The 23476-nt window shown below is 41.0% G+C and overlaps 1 protein-coding gene across 1 annotated transcript in view; it reads right to left on the minus strand.

Annotated features, from left to right (window-relative positions):
* The window catches only part of SHC4 (SHC adaptor protein 4), a 71829-nt gene that overhangs the window by 30548 nt on the left and 17805 nt on the right, over window positions 1-23476 (minus strand). Inside the window, exons 2-6 of the mRNA XM_083183944.1 lie at window positions 21835-21905; window positions 10378-10441; window positions 4983-5102; window positions 4377-4430; window positions 1558-1609 (exon numbers count right to left, since the gene is read on the minus strand). Coding sequence (XP_083040070.1) covers window positions 1558-1609; window positions 4377-4430; window positions 4983-5102; window positions 10378-10441; window positions 21835-21905 — 361 coding nt within the window. The remainder of the gene's footprint in view (window positions 1-1557; window positions 1610-4376; window positions 4431-4982; window positions 5103-10377; window positions 10442-21834; window positions 21906-23476) is intronic.

The raw sequence follows: 23476 nt of genomic DNA on the forward strand, positions 1-23476 counted from the left end.
CTAGTTTTCAAAAGTAGGCAAGAATGATTTAAGGGCAACTTTAAATTAAATGCCATCTATACGTACTTACTCATAGAGATCTCCTACTCATTACTATTTGAATCGATCAGTATATGTGTTATATTATAGAGGGTTTTAATTTTAAATTAGTATTCATTCTCACACCCTGCATCTTTTAAAATCCATGCTGTTCCTTCCTCCTGCTGTTGGGTGTCGATCTCTGCTGTTGTGTTTCTAGCACAGTCTGGTCTGTATTTCAATACAGACTAGAATGTACTAGAAGCATCAAAGCAGACAGTGACACTCCAGACAGGAAAGAGAAACTGCATATGTTTTGAAAGGTGCAGGCTGCTAGATTGAACACTAGAAATCAAACCCAGTAAACACAAATATATCCATGAGCCCTTAACATTTTGGGAGTTAGCCAAATACATGCTGTAATTGCTTCACCAGGGACTATCCTATTAGATGGCAGAAGCTACGGCTTATCAGGGATTTTGTTTCACCTGCCTCAAGTAGGCAAAACAAAACCACTATGAGTGCAGTCTTTTCTGGCCATTACTGTGTGTTTTCACACAAACAAGTATTTTTTTTCCAGGTGTTCTAAATGGATACCCCTTAAAAAAAATAAACATCAAGAAAAATCACGAAAAACTCCCGATTTTAGCTTCCAATGTTAGATTGCACCTGATCGGATACCTTTCATAGAGTCACAAAGATTGCCAGTGACCCATTTTACGCACAGTAGGAATCTATACATTGTCCTACACAAATATAGATATGCATTATATATATATTTTTTTTATGACAGAACAATCGCTATTAATAAGAACTATAAAAAAATAGCCACAGGTGTAAGAGAAGAGATATCATTGTAATATGTAAAGAATTGAAAAGGTATTTATAAATATATGTCTAGTGTCTGTGAGTCTCCGAAACACCGCCATCTGCTGGCAGAGAGTGAAACTACATCTCTTTCTCACACATGCACAAACACAGAAGGTAGCAGACTAGCTTTCGAAGCTTTTGCGGGCTTACTGGTTTATAATAGTCCTAATAGTGCTATTTTACTAATGCTTATAACAGTCATCACCATTAGATGGCACTGTGTATTCAGTTTTGCATTTATATCTAAGTGCTATCACATTTACTGGCACATTTGTTAACGTTGCTGTTTTTGTGGGATACCCGCAAAGTTTAAGCATCCCCAGGACGGATTCAGTATGAAATCCCGGCGGTCGGGATCCCGGCGTTCAGAATCCCAACGCCGGAATCCCGACCGCCGAAATCCCGACAAGGGCATTTTTTTGATGCAGATGACAGTTAGGATCAGACTTACTCACATTTACACACACTTGAAAAATCAATTGGTGGTTCGTGAATTGCTTATGGGTTTGCAAGTGGGTAACGATCTGCGATATTTATGCAATTCATTTGCAGATGTGCACAGAGCGCGTTTCTTTTCTGACTGGGCGGAATCTATCTACTCTGTCATCTGCAACTTTACAGATCAGTGATCAGGTCCTATACCTTGCAGGAATAATCTTATTATCATACCTCTTTGGTTTACTGGATCCTTAGCTACATATGCAACGTAGTCTGTTGTGTCCTAAAAGAAAGTAAACATTTTATATATATATTTAGTCTTTTTTTTGAAAACTTGTATTTTGAAGATACTTGCAAGAGCATATACCACATAATCAGCATAAGAATTAGAACACCGAGAGATACCTTGGGCGTACCTAGATATCCATAGGCCCCATAGCAAAAGTTTGTAAGGGCCCCCTACAGGGCCGGTGTAAGGCTTCTCAGCACTCTAGGCAAAACTTTAACCTACTCCCCCCTCCCCCCCAATATTTTTTTTCAAATCATGTGGTCCTTCATTCCCCCCAAACCCCCCCCCCCCCCTTCCCCCTGGAGGTCCTCTACACCCTCCCCTTTGCCACCCACAACAGAGTACAAGGAGGATGGGGCAGCAATGTAGGAAGTATGACTCAAGGGAAAGTATAGAGGTCTTAGAAGTTCCACAGCCACCTGCATTAAGTACAACAAGGATCCTCATAGACATCCCTGATTTTTTGATTTATAGACTTGGTGGCACCACCCCAAAAGCTGCCTAGTGGTAGAGCCGGCCCTGGCCCCCTATTTAGCAACTGATAGTGTTAACTATATGTAAAACATATTACTTAGACAGCAAAGATGGGCCCCCTTCAGCTCTGGGCCCCATAGCAGCTGCACCCCTTGCACCTATGGTAGTTATGCCCTTGCCTTGAAATATGAATGATCAATCACTGTACAAAAAAGGGAGTTGTTCAGACCTTATTGGTTGGCTGGTAATTTCCAGCACGTGCTAGTACTATGAATAACCCCCTAAGTACTAATGAACAGAATGAGACGGGGATACATTCCACCCCTAACTGGAACTTTTGATGTCACATTACTGCCTCACTGTGTTGAGGTCATGGGTTCATTTCCCACCATGGTCCTAACTGTGCGGAGTTTTTAAATTCCCCCCGAGCTTGCACTCCAGTTTCCTTGCACAATCCAAAAATATACTGGTCGGTTAATTGATTCCCGACATAACAATCCTAGAATGAATGTGTGTGCGCGTACATGGGGTAGGGAATATAGGGGATATAGATTCTTGATTCCAGACATTTCACCTAGCAAAAAAACACTCAGTGGCTATTGTTGATTTGTATACTTGTTAGAAAAGTAATCCAATAAATGATAGATATGCCTGAGATAGGGGTTTAACTTCCAGAGCCAATGGAGCAGTGGCGTAACTATAGCACCGCAGCCCCCGCGGTCACGGGGGGGGGGCGCTGTGCATATTGGGGTGCCGGGGGGGCTGCGGTGCTATAGTTATCCCCCCGCCCCCCATCCCCCGCAGGCTTACCTGTCCACGCGTCCCGGCTCCCCTCCTGGCTTCAATCAATGCTATGGAGACGGACCACGATAAAATGGCCGCCCCATAAAGCAGACTGTTCTCTGAAACTGTCTGCGGTATGGGGCGGCCATTTTATCGTGGTCCGTCTGCATAGAATTAATTGAAGACAGGAGGGGAGCTGGGACGCGCGGACAGGTAAGCATGCGGCAATGGGGGTAGGAGGCTCGGGGGGCACGGCGGCCGGCCGGACGGGCGGGGAGAGGGGGGCGCCCCCCCATTAACGGCGGGGGGGGGGGGTGCCCCAAACAAAGCTACGCCACTGCAATGGAGTCATCTGCCTCTGGGCTCCAAGCCCTAAAGGGGCACCTGCATATATAGCAGCATCTGTGTGGTTCATAGTGGGATCCAAGTGTGACCGCTGCTCTTCCAATGGAGCTTTGTGGCACACCTGCTGCTGCAGAGTTAATCCGTTCTGACCGAGAATAGTGGACAGGACAGCTCCTGCCTGGTATCACTCAACTTGTGCCACAGCAGGCAACGGTGACCCCACCCCTGCTGCTGGACTGTGATGGGATGCTGCAGACCACTGAATCTTGTGAGTCTGACCTAGACCACTTGGCCATTGTCAAACTTTTTAAGGGGAGGGGGTCACCAAATTCCAATTTGCCTCTGGGCAAAGGAGATGAATTTACATCTCTAGCCCGAGAGCCAGGGTATATTTTGCTGCAGGAATTATTCCCACACCCAAAAACATCTGCTCAGAGCTGGAGTTTATTAACCCCTTGAGTGGTGGGTTTTGCTGGGGTAGGACAAACCTACCAGGGCAGGTTTGTCCTGCCCCAGCAAAACCCACCACAGATCATTAGGCGCCCCCCCCCCTCCTCACCTTCGCTCCGGCGTTAGTACGCCGGAGCTCCGGAACTTCCCTGCCGCCTGTCAGTCATCACACAGGCGGCAGGCTCGGGGATGTTTTGCGGCGGCTCGGGAGGACTCGGGCGCCTGAGTGCTCCCGAGTCCCCCCCGAGCCGCCCCGAACATCCCCGAGCCTGCCGCCTACGTTATTCCTGCAAAATGACAGGCGGCTAGAGGCTTTTTAGAAGAGCTCCAGTGTACGATCGCCGGAGCACAGTGACAGCCGGTGGACAGGTGATTGGGGGGGGGCTGGGGGAGGCAACGGGGGGCTCAAGAGATGGTGCACACCTGGACACCACTGGCGCACACCTATTTCATATTTGTGGTATGTTCGGAAATTTTCCGGGACAGCCCACTGCGGCAGCGCAGCTGAGCCTGGAAAATTTCCGGGCATACCACTCAAGGGGTTAAGGCCATATACTGTAATTTGAAGAAAGTAAACATGAAATGTATATTAGAATAGAATAGAATGTTGCAATAGTTTAGTACTACGTGTCTGTAAATGAAGTGATTAGTATAAATTAAAATGATCTGAAATAACATTTATTGCAATATAAATCAAAAGTATACTTACTGGATCGCCACCCGAAGCAAATGATATCGACTGCATATGATGGTTTGCAACTACCTAAAAAGAAATGACAAATACGTTGTGAAGCTTGCAGACTTTAGGCTATATTATTACATTTACATTACATTTTAACTCAGACTTGTGGAAAGGTCAGGTCCCAGGCTTGCACCCAGTCCATCAGTTAGGTAGTAGGTATTGCACTATTTTCACTTTCTGTTTAGTTCGATGACCAGTGCATGATTAATCAATAGGCTGATTAGCCAGCAGCCTAGGGCACCAGGAATGGGGGAGGGGGGCACCTTGTAGGTGACAGTCAAGGAATGACATTAAGGGTTATTTTATTCCACGCTCATTAGCTATCACCAGGACCATTGGCCGATAATCCAGTTCAACACACATGGAATGATCTAATGTCTTAAAGTAGTTACTGTACATTAATATCATTTAATGTCCTTTATAATCTTAATATCAAATAAAATACTGTATACTGTAAATCAGAAGTTAATGATAATGAGGATGGCCACTTATGTGCGAAGCTTTCATATAATACTCTGAAAACACATAGCATATTGTACTCAACGGGTTACCAAGGTGTCCTCTTACACGTACCTGCTGTGTGTCCATATTTGTCAATGTAAGGCTGTTTGTTGAGATGGTCAACTTGACATTCATCCCAGAAAACTGGAGGTTGCTCTTCCCCAGCACACAGGAAATAAATTTTAGTGGTGGCTATATATATATATAAAAAAAACAACAACAACAGGACACATTTACTAAAGATTTTCAAGAATAGACTGGACATAAATATCATAAAATTGACAGAAACCATTATGTTACTGATGCTTAGATGGATGAATAACTATAAAGGTCCTGTCAGCATTAAAAGGATATGTTCACAATAAACTCATCCCAAAACAAATATATTACATTATATGTTATGTAGATTTTATGGTTATAAAGGTGTAATTCATCTTCAGTTGCAGTTTTGAAAAAAAAAAAAAAAAAATAGAATTGCTTTCTTCAGCATGCAGTGGGGGGGGGGGGGGTCAGTATGTCAGGTTGCATAGCTATTAAGCACTCGCATAACTATGATAGCCTCTTACCTCTGCAAAGGCAGGCACAAGGCCACCATGTTATTGCTTGCAGCGGCTGTGTGTGACATGACACACCCACCGTGAACCATCATGGTGGTGTGTACAGATCGCACCCACAAATGCCACGTTGACAATCACCCAACACCTCGTTGCTGTCCCTGCTGTCACTCAGACTGTGGTCGCATCATTCTGGGATGCAACCAAAGTTTGTGGTCTGTGCCATGCGAGCTGGGACATGCTCAACTGTGCGATAATCAACAATTAACGATTTTAGCACAACTACAGCCATTACTGAATTAGGCCCATAATCATTTAGAATGGAGATGGGATGATGACAAACTAAAATTTCAGGGTTTAGTACTTGGTGAGAAAAGTAATAAGGTCGCTTCATAAATATGACCTTCGGCTTCTCACATTTACCCCTTGGTTTTTATGTGGTTTACTATGATATTAATGCTGCACTGTCCCCGATACTACCAACATGGCCCAGCGTGGCCTGCACAATTCTCCTCATGCCTAATGACCAAATCCAGCAATGTCTGCCTTACTCTCTTTTCTCCTGTGACCTGGTCCAGGATGTCCAGCAATGTCTCACTCTACTCTCTCCTGATGACCTGGTTCAGCAATGTCTGTGTCACTCTCCCCTCTTATGTAACCTTATGTAGCAGTGTTTACTTGCTTGTCTAGCACTCTCCTCACTCCTGATGTCTGTCTTAATGTACTTGTTTCTGATGACCTGATCTAGGATTGTCCTTTCTATGGATACCCTTAAAGGAGAAATGCATATTTCCTCAGGCATCCAGAAGATATTCCCCTAATTTGGGATTCTTCTGGAATTTCCAGGATGGTAGACAGAATTTGGTGAAGCTCATGGGGAAGTAAACCTTGGGGATGCATTATAATTTTTCAATATTCCACGCTAAATTTTAGGGAGGACTTTAGGTATTAAGTAGTGTGAACATTGCAACAACTACTTTATTAAATTTTTTCACTGAAATGGTCCTAAGTGCATGCATTTACTCCATACTTGCCTGTCATGTTCAAGAGAGTCCTTGGGACCGTTTCGTAGACTAGCCACAAACCTTGGCAATATACAGCGGGAGCCATGGAAGTGATAATACATTTTGCAACACCTCCCCCATACCCACCACTTTCATATGCTAGTGCTTTCAATTATCAGCTACTTATTAGGGGTGGGGGGGGGGGGGGGATTTGGGGGTTAGGTCCCCAGTGGAGAAAAAAAAAAGAATACACACACACATGCTTCACTGTGTTATGAATAAGTAGAATACGGCTACGAAATATAATTCATTTTAATAATGTATTAGTAATAAAATATAATAATAAAATATATACATAAATAGCATTAAGAGAATGATGAAAACATGATAAAAAGGCCTTGATACAGAATGGAAGCTCCACTTTGGAGTATACCACACCTCGGACCTGATGAGATATATAGAGAAAGCAATGTCCCAGTCAATTGTCCAGCTTGGGGGGGTGTCCACGAAAAAGATATCCGTATAGTTGCTCTGCTTGATTATGCAAGGTATCTACAATGTAGATATAGTAGAAAGGCAATTCCCTCGCGCAGGAAATGGTACCGATATGAGTCCCCTTTAGTATGCTGATCCGGTGAAATATAGCAAAGGTCCTGGGTGAGTTGGCAAGGCAAGTAACGCAGGCTCAGGCTCAACGCGTTTCAACATGGAAGTGCCCACGTCTTCTTCAGGAGCAGAATTATATATCCTAGCTGTATCTTACGTATTCATAACTCAGTGAAGCATCAGCGCTGTTTTATTCTTTTTTATTGATACTTATCTTGAGGACCTATGCCAGGATCTGTGTGTGTTTATTGCAATGCACATTCTAGTGTTTATCAGAATTATTTAATATGTTCTATATAATTTGTTGATTGCCTTGATTATTAAATTAGATAATTATCTTGCATGATGAATTACACACCAATTTGTTAATCAAAAGCTGTTCATTTCCCTTTAAAGATTCTTCCCTTGAAATGGTCCATACAGAGGACAATTTCACTAAAATCACAGTGAACAAAGAAGCCTTTGAATATTGCTCACAGATCACATGTATTAAACATCATGTTTAAATTTTTACTAGGAAATGAACAGACTTGTAAACTGACCTCTGATGACCTTTTCTTAGTAAAATAGCAGATATGCAAGTAGGTTTCTTAGTACTTAATGTGAACCCTGCTTCTTTTAAAGGAAGAAACTGATTTAACTTTGTTACAGATGTACGTAATAATGTTCAACTTAATAATGTTGCATTTATAATATAGAAATAGAGGGAAATTTACTAAAGCTTCCAAAAATAATAAAAAGGGGATGTTGTCAATATTATCCAATCAGATTCTGTCTATCATTTTCTATACTGTAAAAGAGAAATTACAGAATCTGATTGGTGGCATTTTTAGAAGCTTAAGTAAATTTACCCCCAAAAAAACTAAGTGGCCAGTCAAAGGTAAAATATCTGAAATACATTATGTATTTTATAAATGCTGGTGATACCAATGATCTTTTATTGCCGTGATTAGGGAACTTATAAATGAAGTGTTAACTACTTTGGGTTGCCAGATCACTGCTTTAATGCAGGACACATAAATAAGTACACAGGTCCTGTAGATGATTAATACCAAGACTAATGCGCCTTTTCAGGCCTTAACATGGTCATGGAGAGGTGACGGAAATAATTTCCCCTGCCAAGGATCCCACCCCTCAGCTCAGGGCCAGTGCTAGGTTTTTCAGCACCCCTGCAATTATAAATTTGTGTTTTACCTCCCATAAACGGACAATGGTCTCACAAGGAGGGGGGCTGGTCACACAATAGTACCCCAATTCAAATTATGCCACACAGTAGCAAAATCATATTCACGTTTCACTGCATGTAGTGCCTCTGATTCATATTACACCACATAGTAGTGTCCTTATCCACATAATGACTGTAATGCCCCTCATTCCCATTAAATCACTCAGTAGTGCCCCTTATTCATTATTCATGTATTCATTATGATACACAGTAATACTCCTAATACATGTATGCCACACAGTAGTGTCACTTATACACAATGCCCACAGTAGTAGTGCCCCTTACACATAATGCCTACAGTAGTATTGCCACTTATACACATAATTCCCACAGCAATTGTACCCCTTACACAACATGTTAACAGTAATAGTTCCCCTTTCAAATAATGCCCACAGTAGTGCCCCTTATACCCATAATGCCCACAGTAGTGCCCCCTCTGTCACTCCAGCAGCTCCATTCCCTGTGTCCCTCCAGCAGCCTCTCCACCTCTCTGTGTCCCTCCAGCCCTCTCAACTTGGGTTAATGAAGTCCCCGAACAGTGTGATTGTCTGGATTTGGGAATAACCCAGATCCAGCTGCCGGTGTGGACCCATGTTCAAAATATAGGGTTGGACTCAGCATGTTTTACTTGAAAGTGGTATAAGTAAAGCAACCGCAGAATCTATGTAATTCATATGTGTCCTTTATTAAAGGGATGATCTGACAACTTTATGCCTACTATACATTACTGTTAGGGAGGCCAATCCCGGGATCGGCGGGATCCCGGGATTTAGGCCTAAATTCACCGGGATTTCAATCCCGGGATTGGCTCATCCAATCCCGGGATTTCGGGATTGCTTACCGCACGACATTTGTGTTTGTTTTTCTTTAAACGCCGGGCAGCGCTGAGTAGCAGACGTTGCCCGGCTGCCCCTCTTCTGTGCGCAGCGTGACCTCAGAGGTCACGCTGCGCAGCCCAACATCCATGTCCACCCGCTGGGTCTCCTGCAGATGTTGCCCGGCTGCCCTTTGTGCGCAGCGTGACATCAGAGGTCACGCTACGCAGCCCGACAGCCGCATCTACCCGCTAGGTCTCCTGCACGCCGAACCAAGTCTATCCAGCCAGGAAGAAGCCAGCCCAAGACAACTGGCTAGGTAACAGCCAGCTGCACCCGCCCGCCGGATCGCCATGCCGGGTCTCCAGCCAGCAAGCAGAGGTTGGTAGGCGGGAGGAGGGAGAGAGGAGACAGATATAGAGAGAGGACTGACAGGGGAGAGAGAGCTAGAAGGACTGTAGAGGAGAGAGAGTATATAAGGACTGAAGGACATGGGGTAGAGCTAAGGAGGAATATGCAGTGCAGCTAAAGAGCCCTGCTGCTACCTGCTTTTTCACCATTAAGTCAATCCCGGGATTGAAAAAATGGCCCGGGATTGGCATCCCTAATTACTGTATATTTGCATTCAGTGCTCTGGAATGAAACAGATGAGAAAGGAAATGTAGGTAGCACCTTGTTCTCAGAGAACACTGGATATTTAGACAAAATGCAAACCACTTACTGCAAATGCAGCTAGAAAAAAAAACAGGAACTGAAGCATCCTTGTTGTAATCACAGGTCTGTCCAGAGAGCAAACCATGAATAATTGAAATAGGCTGATTAAATAAGCCAATTGGCCTTTATCAGCATCAACACTTGTAAGAACATTTTACAAGCTTCGCATGTGGCCTTTAGTTCCCTACGGAGCTGTTTATTACTTTTGTTTTAAGAGAAAGAGAGACACGCATTCTGCAATACACCACCCCTATTATTATGGTATCTGAGATAAAAGCCCCAGCAGTGAGGTGAATGGGTCACAAAGGTTTCTGGAGGAGAGAGCATCCAATTAGAGATTATTAGGGATTAGCCTGTTGCATCAGCAATGTAAGTGTATAATGATTAGGATGTGAAGGAGGAAACCACTAAGTTAAGAACCACCAGGGTTGCTAGGAAACACTAACTACTGTATATGGTTAGCACAAAATAATAATACATGTAAATATCTATTTAGATAACAATTCCTCCAGTTTGGGCATTGATTACTATTGGTTTACTAATAATTACCTTCCGTTTCTTGGCAGCTCCTTTGGCAGAAGGATTGGCTTCACAGAGACGACTTATTGCTTCCCTGTAGAAAATGTAAAACATATAGTTCTCTCATAATTAGTAAAAACAACATAATATATTACAGTTTGGGTACTTCCTCATCTTTGTGGCCACCGCTGCACTAGTACCGTTAGCCTCTACGTAACCGGTACATAAGGATTTTCAGCAGCATCATCGCCACACTTTGGTCTTTACTAAAGGTGCGTGGACACAGGAGGGTGGTGTGGACCCATGGTGGTGGCGTTGCTTATTTTTGGTGATCCTCACTCATACAGTACAGCTCGCCGTACAGTATGTAAGTTCCGTAGCGTAAGCGGTGGCCGCAAAGATGAGGAAGTACCACAGTTTGTTCTTTACAATTTTTTATTTTAAGTCATAGGCTTCTGCTCTATTTTATTGCTTTTTATTAAACTGCAATATATTCTGTGTTTGTGATATTATTGGTCACAAGTAGCCTAGATTATATAAACGTGTAATAAATGGTGGGAGATACACTGTACAATTAAAGGCAGCTATTTGAGGTCACTTTCCAAGACAAAGGTTTCAATGTACTAAGCTTTGAAAAGAAAAAAAGTGGATGAAAATAAAGTACCATTCAATCAGCTCCTAGCTGCCATGTTATAGGCTTTATCAACGAGTGGTAAGATTTGGTAAATGGTGCTACAACCAATCAGCTCTCAGCTTTTATTTTTCAAACACATGGCAGGAGTTGGAGCCCTACTTATCATAATCAACAAATTTTATCATACACAACACTCATTGATAAATTGGTCCATGTTTGAAAAGTGTCAGGAGCTGGTTGGTACTTTATCTTTGTCCACTTTATCTTTCTCCAAGGCTAAACACATGGACCGCATTAATCCCAATGTATCTTATGGTAATTACATTAGAGCAGCACAGCACAGAACATATGAAAGCTGGTGTGTGTACTTGTTATGTACACAACTATAAATTGGTGCATGGTGCCCACAATGTCTTAACTACTACAAAACCATTGTACTTTGTGACAAAAAGATAACATGCATGTTTACACTGAAATTTGACCAGTGAGTATAATAATGACCAATGTGTATTATTCTTACAATCTGTATTAGAGATTTTCTCCAACATGGAACATTTCACTCATCCTAAACTCCTTTGGCGGATACCTGTTTAGTTGCCCCCAGCTATAATGTGTTTAGAAATCAGAACCATTATATAAAGAGAAAGTAATGGACAACTTTCTATGTGCCAGACAGAACTTTTGTCTTTTAAAGCGCCTGCTTATATGATTATCGAAGAATTTTTAAAGCATTTTTATACTACTTTTATACTACTGTGCATTTTCTTGTTTTTACTGCTTAGAAATATTTGTATCTCTAAAATTAAATTTCATCCTACAGTCTTTTTTTCAACTACCTTGGTAAATATAGCATGCGAAGATCGTGCTCCAACATACTTATCTCTTTTTATGTTTCTCAAATTCAATAGGGCGTCATTTTTGAATATTGTAATACATTGAACAAAACATCCATTGAACAAAACATTCTCACTGTCTTGATGCTAACACATCACTGACCTATTAGGACGATAGAAGGCAAATCTCCCTTTCAAACATTTTTTATTTACAGTGCCTCAAAGCCACAGAAAGTTACTAATCATAAAAGGATATCCCCTATTCCCAAATCAAATGAGTCAGTGGTGGGTGCCAATCGAAGGGTGACTAACTGGCTAATTGTCCCACACAGATGGATGTAACTGGAAAACCTCATTTTGTATTTAACTGTATTTTTTGTAAACTTCTCCATTTTCTATCTCTTCTGTTTTTCCCACTCAGTCATCACAATTACACTAGCCCTCTTTGTTCATTGTGAGTTGTAGAGAACAGAGAGATGATATAAGTACAAAATCCTATTGAAAAAAATGCTTTTAACCAGAAAAAAGCAATGCTCTTCACTGAACAGAAAGCTTTATTGTTCAAACAAAACGGAAACATTTCATTAGAACAAAGATAGTTATTCAGCGAAAGTCTGTCCAACGTAAAATGCAGTAGCGCTAAAAGGCATTATTGTCTAGTTCTGGGAATAAGCATGGGGTGAAACCTATCCCTGATCAAATTGCTACAGTTCTTCAATTATTCTTGCTTGGTTCATGCCAGTGCAAAAGTGGTTGTAAAATTTGGGAACACTCACTGCGTTAAGTAATATTTAGGTCACAAGACTATTTTGTAATGTGACTGAGGTTTGTTTGAGTACGGTGAGCAGGGTCCAATAAAAGCTGTCCCTTGCATTCTGAAGTTTTTAACTTGGGAGTCTTTATTATGCATGGCGGCCATTGACGTACACATGTGTAATCAGCTGTGGAGTCAGAGGGCCATATTCGTGTTTTATGGCGATTTTGTGCTATTTTCGCGTTGGAAGGAGCATTTTGCTCTGCAAAAGTGAACCACCCTATTCAATGTGATATTTTCGCCGTCTTTTTAAGTGATTTTAGCAGGGTCTCTCCGTGTAGCAATTCTCCATCTTTTCATGGAGAACTGGAATGTGAACTTTTAAACTAAAAGTTTTTTTTTTTTAATTTTGGTGTAAAATAATCAGGAATTTTTTTCTGTGAAGGGGCATGTTATTTTTATTAATGTGCTTATAGCACGTGAATATATATTTAATAAAAAAAAAAATTAATTTTTTTTATTTTTTATTTTATTTTTTACACAGAGCAGCCAGCAGGGGGCCGGAGCTCTCGAGCCGCTCATTAGATATTCATATATTCACTGCACCCGATCATTACATATGCACGATCGGGTGCAGTGAATACTGGGTCCCCCGCTGGCTTTAGGGGGGGGCAGCTTGTGCTGCCTGGGTCCCGGGGAGCCCTCCTCCCTTCCACATATGTTCTGGGGCAGCCAGGGAGACTTTAATCTCCCTGGCTGCCACCGTCCCCCGGCTCCCTGCTAGCTCCTTGCCGCGGACGCTCGTCCGCTGCAGGGGTTTAGACTCGCCGCGAGTGGCGGCGAGTCTTAACCACATTGAATAGTGGGAGCAGGAGTGGCAGCGAGCCCTCCAGAACAGAGCGAGTGCAAGGCGAGAGAAAAAATCTCTTGCCATGCACGGCAAATTTTTCTCATTGAATATGGCCCAGAGAGGGACCCATCAAGGGAAGTCTGTGTTAAAAAAAAACTATATGCAATTGCATCTATAGATGATGTTGCCTAGGAGCTTTTTCAGGAGCTTAATGCATACCTACATATTACAGCTCCATAGAATTCTATTGGGACTTTAGTGCTAGCAGCATACATATTATGATGCAGGGCTTACACTCATTCTAATGTTCTAGGCTAAAGGTGTGAAGACCATCATTTTAAGTCTATCCACTCATGACAAATCTAGTACAGTTTGTGATCTTGGATTGTACAGTATATATATTGTATACCCTATAAAGGATTATGATAATTCTTAGTTATTTTGAAATCATGTTTGGGATTACTTTGGAGTATGTACCAGATGAGTAATACATTCTTTAACCTAGCATTCATAAAGGAAGTGGTGTTTTCATATATTAATATAATAAGTCACTTTAAATTAAGTAACCTATTTATTAAAGTCTGTAAAACCATAAATCCTGCAACAACATCCTTTTGTTGCAGGAATATATCGCAATTAATCATTTTGATGTTTTAAATGCTATAGTGCCAGTCCCAGATACTGTATATTATACATAGGATTCAAAATGATAACAAATAAAAGTTTGTTAAATAGACACCCATAACTTATTGGGCTATACAAAAATGGAAAGAACAGCTCTTCCTTAGGGAAGAAGCTATGATATTTAATGCTAGTTTTTGGCCCATGTGTAAACTCACCATCGGGTATCCTTATGCTATACACTTTAACAAACTTACACTTAAAACAACTTAACTTTTTTACCTTAACACTAAAATAAAGACACGACACAAGTGGTGGGTGCATTAAAGAACGGTCATAGAGAAGGAAGGGTAAGATCACCACACACCATTCACATACCGTTGGTGATCAACTCTCCCATCGCAACCCACCCTGTCGAGGGGCATGGGCTAATGACATATCGATGTCGGGAGAGCCCACCCACTATCTACACACAATTGCATATAAACAAGGACCGTTCTTTACCGCCGCCGAGAAAGTGGAGTTGAGAATAGAAAGCGCGGCGAGCCATCGAGCCCGGCGAGCGTAGTGAGCCCCGCGAGGGGACGCGGATACCTTCACAGGTATCGCGGCCCATCGCGGGCTTCACAGGTATCCACGTCCCCTCGCGGGGCTCGCCGCGCTTCGGGCTCGGTGGCTCGCTGCGCTCGCCACACTTTTTGTTCTCAACTCCACGCCGACGTGGATAGTAGGGGTATGAAAAGGTTGGAGGATGCGTACCGCCGCCCCTCGCCACGCTTCGGGTTGGCGTCAATAGCGGGGTGGCGTTTAAAATTTGGGAGGCCTTTAACCATGCTTTTTTAACATATTCAATGTTAAATGGGCCATATTGGCCCATTTAACATTGTCACCTATGTGAAATCGGGTTGATCGCATCGCGGGCCATTACAATGGTCCGCGACGGACGCGATCAACCTGATTTTCACTTTAACATTGTTCCCTATGGGGAAATCGCGTTGATCGCGTCGGTCGCATCGCGGCCCCTTATTAGGGGCCGCGATGGACGCGATCAACGCGATTTTCAGTTTTACCGCCAATTGAGCCAGTTAAACACAGAAAATCGGGTCCATCGCGTCCATCGCATGCCTTAAGTACCTTAACTTAAGGCATGCGATGTACCACGACGGGGGACGTGTTAGGAAACAAGTACCGTATATTTTGTAAACAATGAACCTTTTCAGTGTCAATTCTTCAAAATCTTTGACCTTTGCTGGAAATTAGGAGTCGCCAACTGTTTATAATTTATTTTTAAAAAAAATAACCCATATATTGAGTCTTAGGGGTAAATTTGACAAAGATTTTAAAAATGAAACAAAGTGATGTTGCCCATAGCAACCAATCAGTCTGTTTCTCTATGCCTAACTTGATTTATTTGTTTCATCACCCAACTTAGAATCAGCCCCTTTATAATGTACAGCTCTATGTTTTGAGTAACTGCACACCGATTTTAAGAACATATCTATAAAGGAAGGTTTCCTTTTGAAAAGATAACTATTTGTGAATTTGCATACTAGAGTCTGATTTAGTTTTAAAATTTCCCCTGTTATAAATCAAAACTATCATACTTCATGTCAGCTATCACATCGGAAAATGTCAGAGACCACTTTATGTAAATAGAGCTGACCCGAAAGTGTAGAAATATCTCTACAACATTTCCTACAAATAAACTGTACCTATTTGTGGAGGAACACAAACACTATAGTGTACACTTTTATGGTATATATTTACTAAGATGGAAGTTCTATGCACAATTGCGTAGGGGCAGGGCTAAAATGCATAGAATTGCATCATTAGGCCCATCCAATGGGACCACAGTTTAACTGTATTTATCTCCTCATTCTGCCCACTTCACTGGGAAGAGGGCAGAAAGTGGGAGGGGTTCCCATTCTTCCAGTTTTTCAGGTGGTCCCCCACAGGTTTGGGAGTTTCCCGCAGGATCTGGTAGTAAGTATAGGTTAGCATTCATAAAAGATAATAATAACAACAGGATATTAATAACTATTAGTTCCCTTCTGTTGTCAAAACCCTCTTCTCTTCACATTTCACTCATAGCTCTACCACACTCAGACACTCAGTGATCATCTTTGTCTAATCTCCATCATTGGCCACAAGCCTCTAGTAGTACGTTGATCAAGTCCTTACTACGTATATATTTAAGCTGTAATGTGTATTGAACTTTGGCGCTCTTTACTTGTACTCTATTTCTGTAATTTATTCAATGAAAGTTTTGTCTCCATTTAATGTTCGTTGTATGGCGCTGCAAAACACTTGTGGCGCCTTATGAATAAAATTATAAAAATAATAATAACTAGAACAAGCCTCTGGGTCTGATTCAAAAATATATTCAACTGCTGTCAGTAAGTAACTGTGTGTGAGTAAGCAGCAGCTGTATGAAAATATGCAAATGTTGCAGCTTTTGGGATTTGTATTGAGATGCCCACTGAAGGGGTCTGAGATCTGCTGCTTGTCAATATAGACCCAAACATTGGATGCATATCAGTTAATAGTCAAATGCTTGATTACTCTATTGTAATGGCTGTCGTAAGTAAAGGTGGCCATACATCTACAGATCTATTGTCAGATTGGGCTGGTTGGAACAAAATCCTGGTAATGGATGAGAGCAAATGGCAGTTGACCATTTGCTTTGAAATGCTGGAAAACTGCCAAAAACTGTCATTCCGATAATACCAGGTGTTTGTTCCAACCAGCCAGATCTGACAATCGATCTGTAGATGTATGGCCACCTTAAGATGCCAGAAACAATTGACCTGTGTTCGGGATCACAGTTGAAAGCTCTGACACACCTGCTCTCCCAGATCCTGCGGGTGACTCTTTATTTTTTAGGTACTCCCCCGCACACCTAGGTGAGAGGGCACACCTCCTTCCTAGTGAAGTGGGTCGAATGGGGAGAACAGTATAGCTGGTTTCACATTGCATAAACTGCATTGACCCGGTAATTTGAAATGTTTTTAAAAAATGGTCAGACAGCCTTAACCCCTTTCACACCGCATAGCTTAAACGGTATATTACCCGTTTAAGTGCGGTCTGAAAGGGATATTACCGTTTCAATGCCGTTTTTTACCATCACTTTTTTAAACGTGTAGGATCCTGCTTTTAACACGTTTCAAAATACCAGTATTCTGTAACCGATAAATCGACAATGGAGCTTTCACATTGCAGCTGTCCCGGTTTTAAAACGGTAAAAAAACGGCAATATACTGTGTTAAAGCTGCAATGTGAAAGGGGTATAACAGTGTATAGAAGGCGGAGCCTAGTGATGCAATTCTATGTTAATTGTGGCATTTAGGCCTCGCCCCTATTCAAATATGCACAATTTGCGGCACTTTGCCGCTAGTGTGTGGGGACCAAAGATCCGAGTGCTTCGGCCCCATCACAGCCCACCTGCTTGTCCTCTCCAGGATTCTCCCAGATAGGACAATTTAAAAGTAGGTAAGTATGCCTGAAAATGTTCACGCCTATCACCACTCCCCCGTAGTTGTAGTGCACTGGTAGAACAGCCAGTCCCTTATAGGATCATTTATTATCTAAAAATGCAATAATCTATCTTTTATAAAGACTGCTAATTTATTTATTTATTTACAGTTTCTTATATAGCGCAGCAGATTCCGTTGCGCTTTACAGTAGTAGACAGTGATAAGACAAACTGGGTAACAACAGACAGACTTGGAGGTAACAAAAACTCCACAAAATGATACTGAGCGCTGATTGACTATTCAGTGCTGCTGCTGTGCTAATAGGGGGATTACCATAAACCCCTAATTAGAGTCAGGAACAAGAAAAAAGAGAGCAAGTACAGCGCTGCACTGAATAAATGAAAAAATATTTAATAAAAATTAATCATGATAAAATACATTAGTACATTTCCTAATAAACACTAAACAAGACACACAAACATTAAACATACAATCTCCTTTTGGAGTTAGAACTGGTTAGTGGTTGTTAATTTTCAGCAATTGCATATACTCTTTGCTCCATACATGAGCCAGCTAGCCAGTATTAGAAAGTTCAAGTCCCCACAAAATGTGCACATATATTGTGGTTTGATACTTAATTGTATTCCAGGGGTGTCTGTGGCCTGTAGACTCAGCGATGGCTTTCTCCGACCGTTTGCGCTGTGGTCATATCCGAGATAATTGCGATCTGCTGGGTTCAATAGCAGCCTGGTGGTCCCCTCAACGCGTTTCTCCGCCTAATATGATCAGCGGCTTCCTCAGGAGTAGTGTATATGTCTCTACTGTGCTTCCGCCTTTTATGCCAGTAATCCTGGTACTGCGCATGCGCCCGCGTCATGCGGCTCACGCCTCGCTTTGGACACTTGTTCTGGTATACTAGCGCTTGTGTTATGCGCTCCAGATCTCGCTTTAGAGTGCTTCCTGTATTAACGAGTGGACGTGGCTACGTCATGCGGGTCACGTCTCCATTACAGGCTGTATCTATGCTTTGTTCTTAGCCTGAATATTTCCTGTTTGCGTGCCAAGTCTCGTTTTAAAGGCTTATAGCGGAGATATACCTTTTAACTTGTTTTTAAGCAATTCATTATGCAGAGTGGTGATTTCTTTCATGTAATATCTCACCTATATTTGTAAGTGCCAGCGAATCTATGGTAAATAGAGTCCTCAGATTCTAAGTTGTCACCAGTTCTTTTATTTACCAGTTCTCATATATTAGATAGACGTGGACAACACTGAACATATACACATAGACAATCATGTATTAAAATAATATATATAAAGAAAGAATTGTTATATTCAATACATTAGAGCGAGATATTTTTATTTATGTTTACTAAAACAGCATATTATTATCCTTCATTGGTCGGAATCTTGATATTCAATGTTAAATTTGCATGTCATAGAGATTTCAAAATTTATTATGTACATATATAGAGTTTTATATAGAAGTTTTTCAATATATTAAATCTTTTCTCCACATATGTACATATAGATCGCTATTTATCAAATATATAATTTATCACTTCAATGTCATATATATACATAGATTATCGGGATCATAAAAATAACAATAAAAATAAAAATAAAAATAAAGAATAGATTTTATACATATCATGTTTATAATAATTCGTACAGAGGTATCCATCGAAAAAACATATTCAGTATCAATGTAGTAGTTTTTCACATGAAAAATTCTTCCATGTCATCATTTTTCATATACGTTCTATTCTTGCAGAATCATAGTCAGTTATATGAATTTTTTGAAAACATTTTTATAATTGGTTGCCGGAAAAACCTCCTGGGTACCACAAATGTGGAAACTCAAAATGTTTAACATGTATAGGAATGAGGAAGAAGAAAATTTTAGAATTTGAATCCTTTTCCAATAAAGAGGTTTTTCAGATAAAAGATTTCCTGAACTGCAAAACCCCGTACATTATTTATGTTATACAGTGCGGGTGCGGTTTACAATACGTAGGCCGCACCATCAGATGCCTACATGTGCGTTACTTGGAACATAGGCGGAATATCCTTGGAGGAAGAAGAACTCATCCATTATCAAAACACATATCATCATGCCAAGGATCATCCCTAATAAACATTGAGGTTAAAGCAATAGAACTAATTAAGAACACTATAAGAGGTGGCGACAGATTTAATAGACTCTGTAGCAGAGAAGCATATTGGATATTCCGCCTAGGAACCATGATACCGAAAGGTCTGAACGATACTATTGAGTTAAACAATATTTAAAATCTGATCTCCTGTTGTTTTTCTTTACTTGCGAACATAGGGATAAATATGAGGGTGGGGGGTGGGATGTGGAAGGGGCGAGGGGGGGGGGGGGGGGGGAAAGGGAGGGTAAGGCGAGGGAGGAGGTGAGGGGAGTTTAAGGGGTGGGGGGTGGGATGTAGGTCATATTGTTTTATCCCATATCAATACTCCCGTGATGAAAAATTAGTATAATTTTATTAATTAATATTTGATGTCCCGTTCAATGAGATTATAAAAATGTTTTCAAAAAATTCATATAACTGACTATGATTCTGCAAGAATAGAACGTATATGAAAAATGATGACATGGAAGAATTTTTCATGTGAAAAACTACTACATTGATACTGAATATGTTTTTTCGATGGATACCTCTGTACGAATTATTATAAACATGATATGTATAAAATCTATTCTTTATTTTTATTTTTATTTTTATTTTTATTTTTATTGTTATTTTTATGATCCCGATAATCTATGTATATATATGACATTGAAGTGATAAATTATATATTTGATAAATAGCGATCTATATGTACATATGTGGAGAAAAGATTTAATATATTGAAAAACTTCTATATAAAACTCTATATATGTACATAATAAATTTTGAAATCTCTATGACATGCAAATTTAACATTGAATATCAAGATTCCGACCAATGAAGGATAATAATATGCTGTTTTAGTAAACATAAATAAAAATATCTCGCTCTAATGTATTGAATATAACAATTCTTTCTTTATATATATTATTTTAATACATGATTGTCTATGTGTATATGTTCAGTGTTGTCCACGTCTATCTAATATATGAGAACTGGTAAATAAAAGAACTGGTGACAACTTAGAATCTGAGGACTCTATTTACCATAGATTCGCTGGCACTTACAAATATAGGTGAGATATTACATGAAAGAAATCACCACTCTGCATAATGAATTGCTTAAAAACAAGTTAAAAGGTATATCTCCGCTATAAGCCTTTAAAACGAGACTTGGCACGCAAACAGGAAATATTCAGGCTAAGAACAAAGCATAGATACAGCCTGTAATGGAGACGTGACCCGCATGACGTAGCCACGTCCACTCGTTAATACAGGAAGCACTCTAAAGCGAGATCTGGAGCGCATAACACAAGCGCTAGTATACCAGAACAAGTGTCCAAAGCGAGGCGTGAGCCGCATGACGCGGGCGCATGCGCAGTACCAGGATTACTGGCATAAAAGGCGGAAGCACAGTAGAGACATATACACTACTCCTGAGGAAGCCGCTGATCATATTAGGCGGAGAAACGCGTTGAGGGGACCACCAGGCTGCTATTGAACCCAGCAGATCGCAATTATCTCGGATATGACCACAGCGCAAACGGTCGGAGAAAGCCATCGCTGAGTCTACAGGCCACAGACACCCCTGGAATACAATTAAGTATCAAACCACAATATATGTGCACATTTTGTGGGGACTTGAACTTTCTAATACTGGCTAGCTGGCTCATGTATGGAGCAAAGAGTATATGCAATTGCTGAAAATTAACAACCACTAACCAGTTCTAACTCCAAAAGGAGATTGTATGTTTAATGTTTGTGTGTCTTGTTTAGTGTTTATTAGGAAATGTACTAATGTATTTTATCATGATTAATTTTTATTAAATATTTTTTCATTTATTCAGTGCAGCGCTGTACTTGCTCTCTTTTTTCTTGTTCCAGACTTGGAGGTAGGAGGGCCCTGCTGCAAGCTTACAATCTATAGATATAATTTAAATATATCTGAGTGTAACTATCTATAGCTGTGGGAAAACTAAAAGTTCATCTTTCTAACAACAACACAAAAAATTAAAAATACTTGTTGACGTTGTTGATGTTGACGTGTTAAAAAACTTAAACAGGTTATATACAGTATTGAACTTTGCTATTGCGTAGCTTTGGATTTATGCATGTTATGATGACTATGATACTGTAAAGAACAATTTAAACAGAAGCCCCCAGGTTTATGCATTAGAACTTATATTACCTTGTAACTTGTGTTCTCGTGCCAAAATCAAGGGATCTCATAGACTGCAAAACTTCAATACAACCCATGTACTGCAAAACAGGAGTAGACATTCAGTACATATAACTAAAGCCATGCATTGCATGGTACAACTACAAATACAATACTAAATATATTCTAGTCTATAAGTCTATACGATCCAGTGACAATCATTATATTATGTCCAGTATATTACATGGCTAAGAAATGTATAACCTTTTATAACACATCCTTTGGCATGCGGCCGCTAGCAGGAGAAATATTTAGATGGTCCCTGACCATTGAACCATTTCTCCTGCCATTGGTAATAAGTCAGTCTAAACTGACTTTTATTACAGCCGCTATCCGCCGAAAAGGAGGCGGGCACTGACAGCTGCCCATCCCCAAGCAGGCATCACCACACCTGCATTTCCAAGGGAACGCCGAACATTTTCATGGGGCAGTTTCATGGGGCGTTCCCCTGATGCTGCCCCCAACCTGCCCCCCCTCCCCTACCTGTACGAACGCCTCGGCGGGTGTGATACTTGACCAAGGCATTTACACAGGGGGGTCTGCACATGCACAGTCCCCCCACCACATCTGAATTAGGCCCTACGTTTCAGTTGTAATTGGCGCGTACGGGCATGCAGAGTTTCCTGAAAATCGCTGGTCACACTGAATCAGACTCAGTCACATGAAACTAAATCCCCGGTAGATTACAAATCCCCCCTCCCTTCCCCGGAAAGTACCTAAAAAATACATACCTGTAGGTCCGCAGTTGATGTATGTTCGCACATAAATTATGATTTTTTTTCCAAACGGGATAAACAAGTTTTAATAGATTTGGGTGATAACCAAAAAAATAAAAATATATATGCAGAAAAAAAGTTTTTGGACATTAATAGAATACCCACAAAAGGGAGAGAGATAAAGTACCAACCAGTCACCTGTGACTGGTTTGCAGACTGTTTGAAAAATGACAGGAGCTGAAAGGTTGATAATTTATATCTCTCCAGTTGCAAAGTTGCCTGATGTTGATACATCTGCCATCTTTGCATCCCCCCTAGTAACCTATGGGGTTATGGGGCTGGCGGTGGGACAGAGGGATCACAGCAAGGATCGGAGATTCCTGCTGCGGTCCCTCCATGGTACGTTTGGATGATACTTAATATTTGCGGCTAACCAGGATTTAGCTGCAAATATTGAATGATACATGGGCCCGTAAGATGTTTCAAGCCTTTGAGAGATAAAGTGGAAAAGTTGGCCATAAAAACTAATGAGCTTTTACATATCATCATTTACTGTATCTAGCATAGTTTATGGATTGGCAGTTAGAATCTGTTGGTTGCTATGAGAAACTTCCCCACTTAATCTCTCTCTATGGTGGTTTATAATCAATTTGAACCTACTGTACTTTTGCACACTCTCTATTAGTGCTGCGTGATATCTTTGAGCCCTGTGGCACTAGCACTGATAGCTATATGCATTGCTTATTCTGGGGAACAACACATCTTGCACAGACTCTTGCAGTGCTTTAAATGTTGAAGTAGTTGTTGAGCAAATATCCTGTGCTGCCTAGCCTGTGATTCTGCAGGTCTCGCACAGATCTTCATTATGCATTCTGATTACGTTCGCTGCAGGGACG

Source organism: Crinia signifera, chromosome 4 (assembly GCF_055691185.1).
Source record: "Crinia signifera chromosome 4, ASM5569118v1, whole genome shotgun sequence".
NCBI classification, from domain to species: domain Eukaryota; kingdom Metazoa; phylum Chordata; class Amphibia; order Anura; family Myobatrachidae; genus Crinia; species Crinia signifera.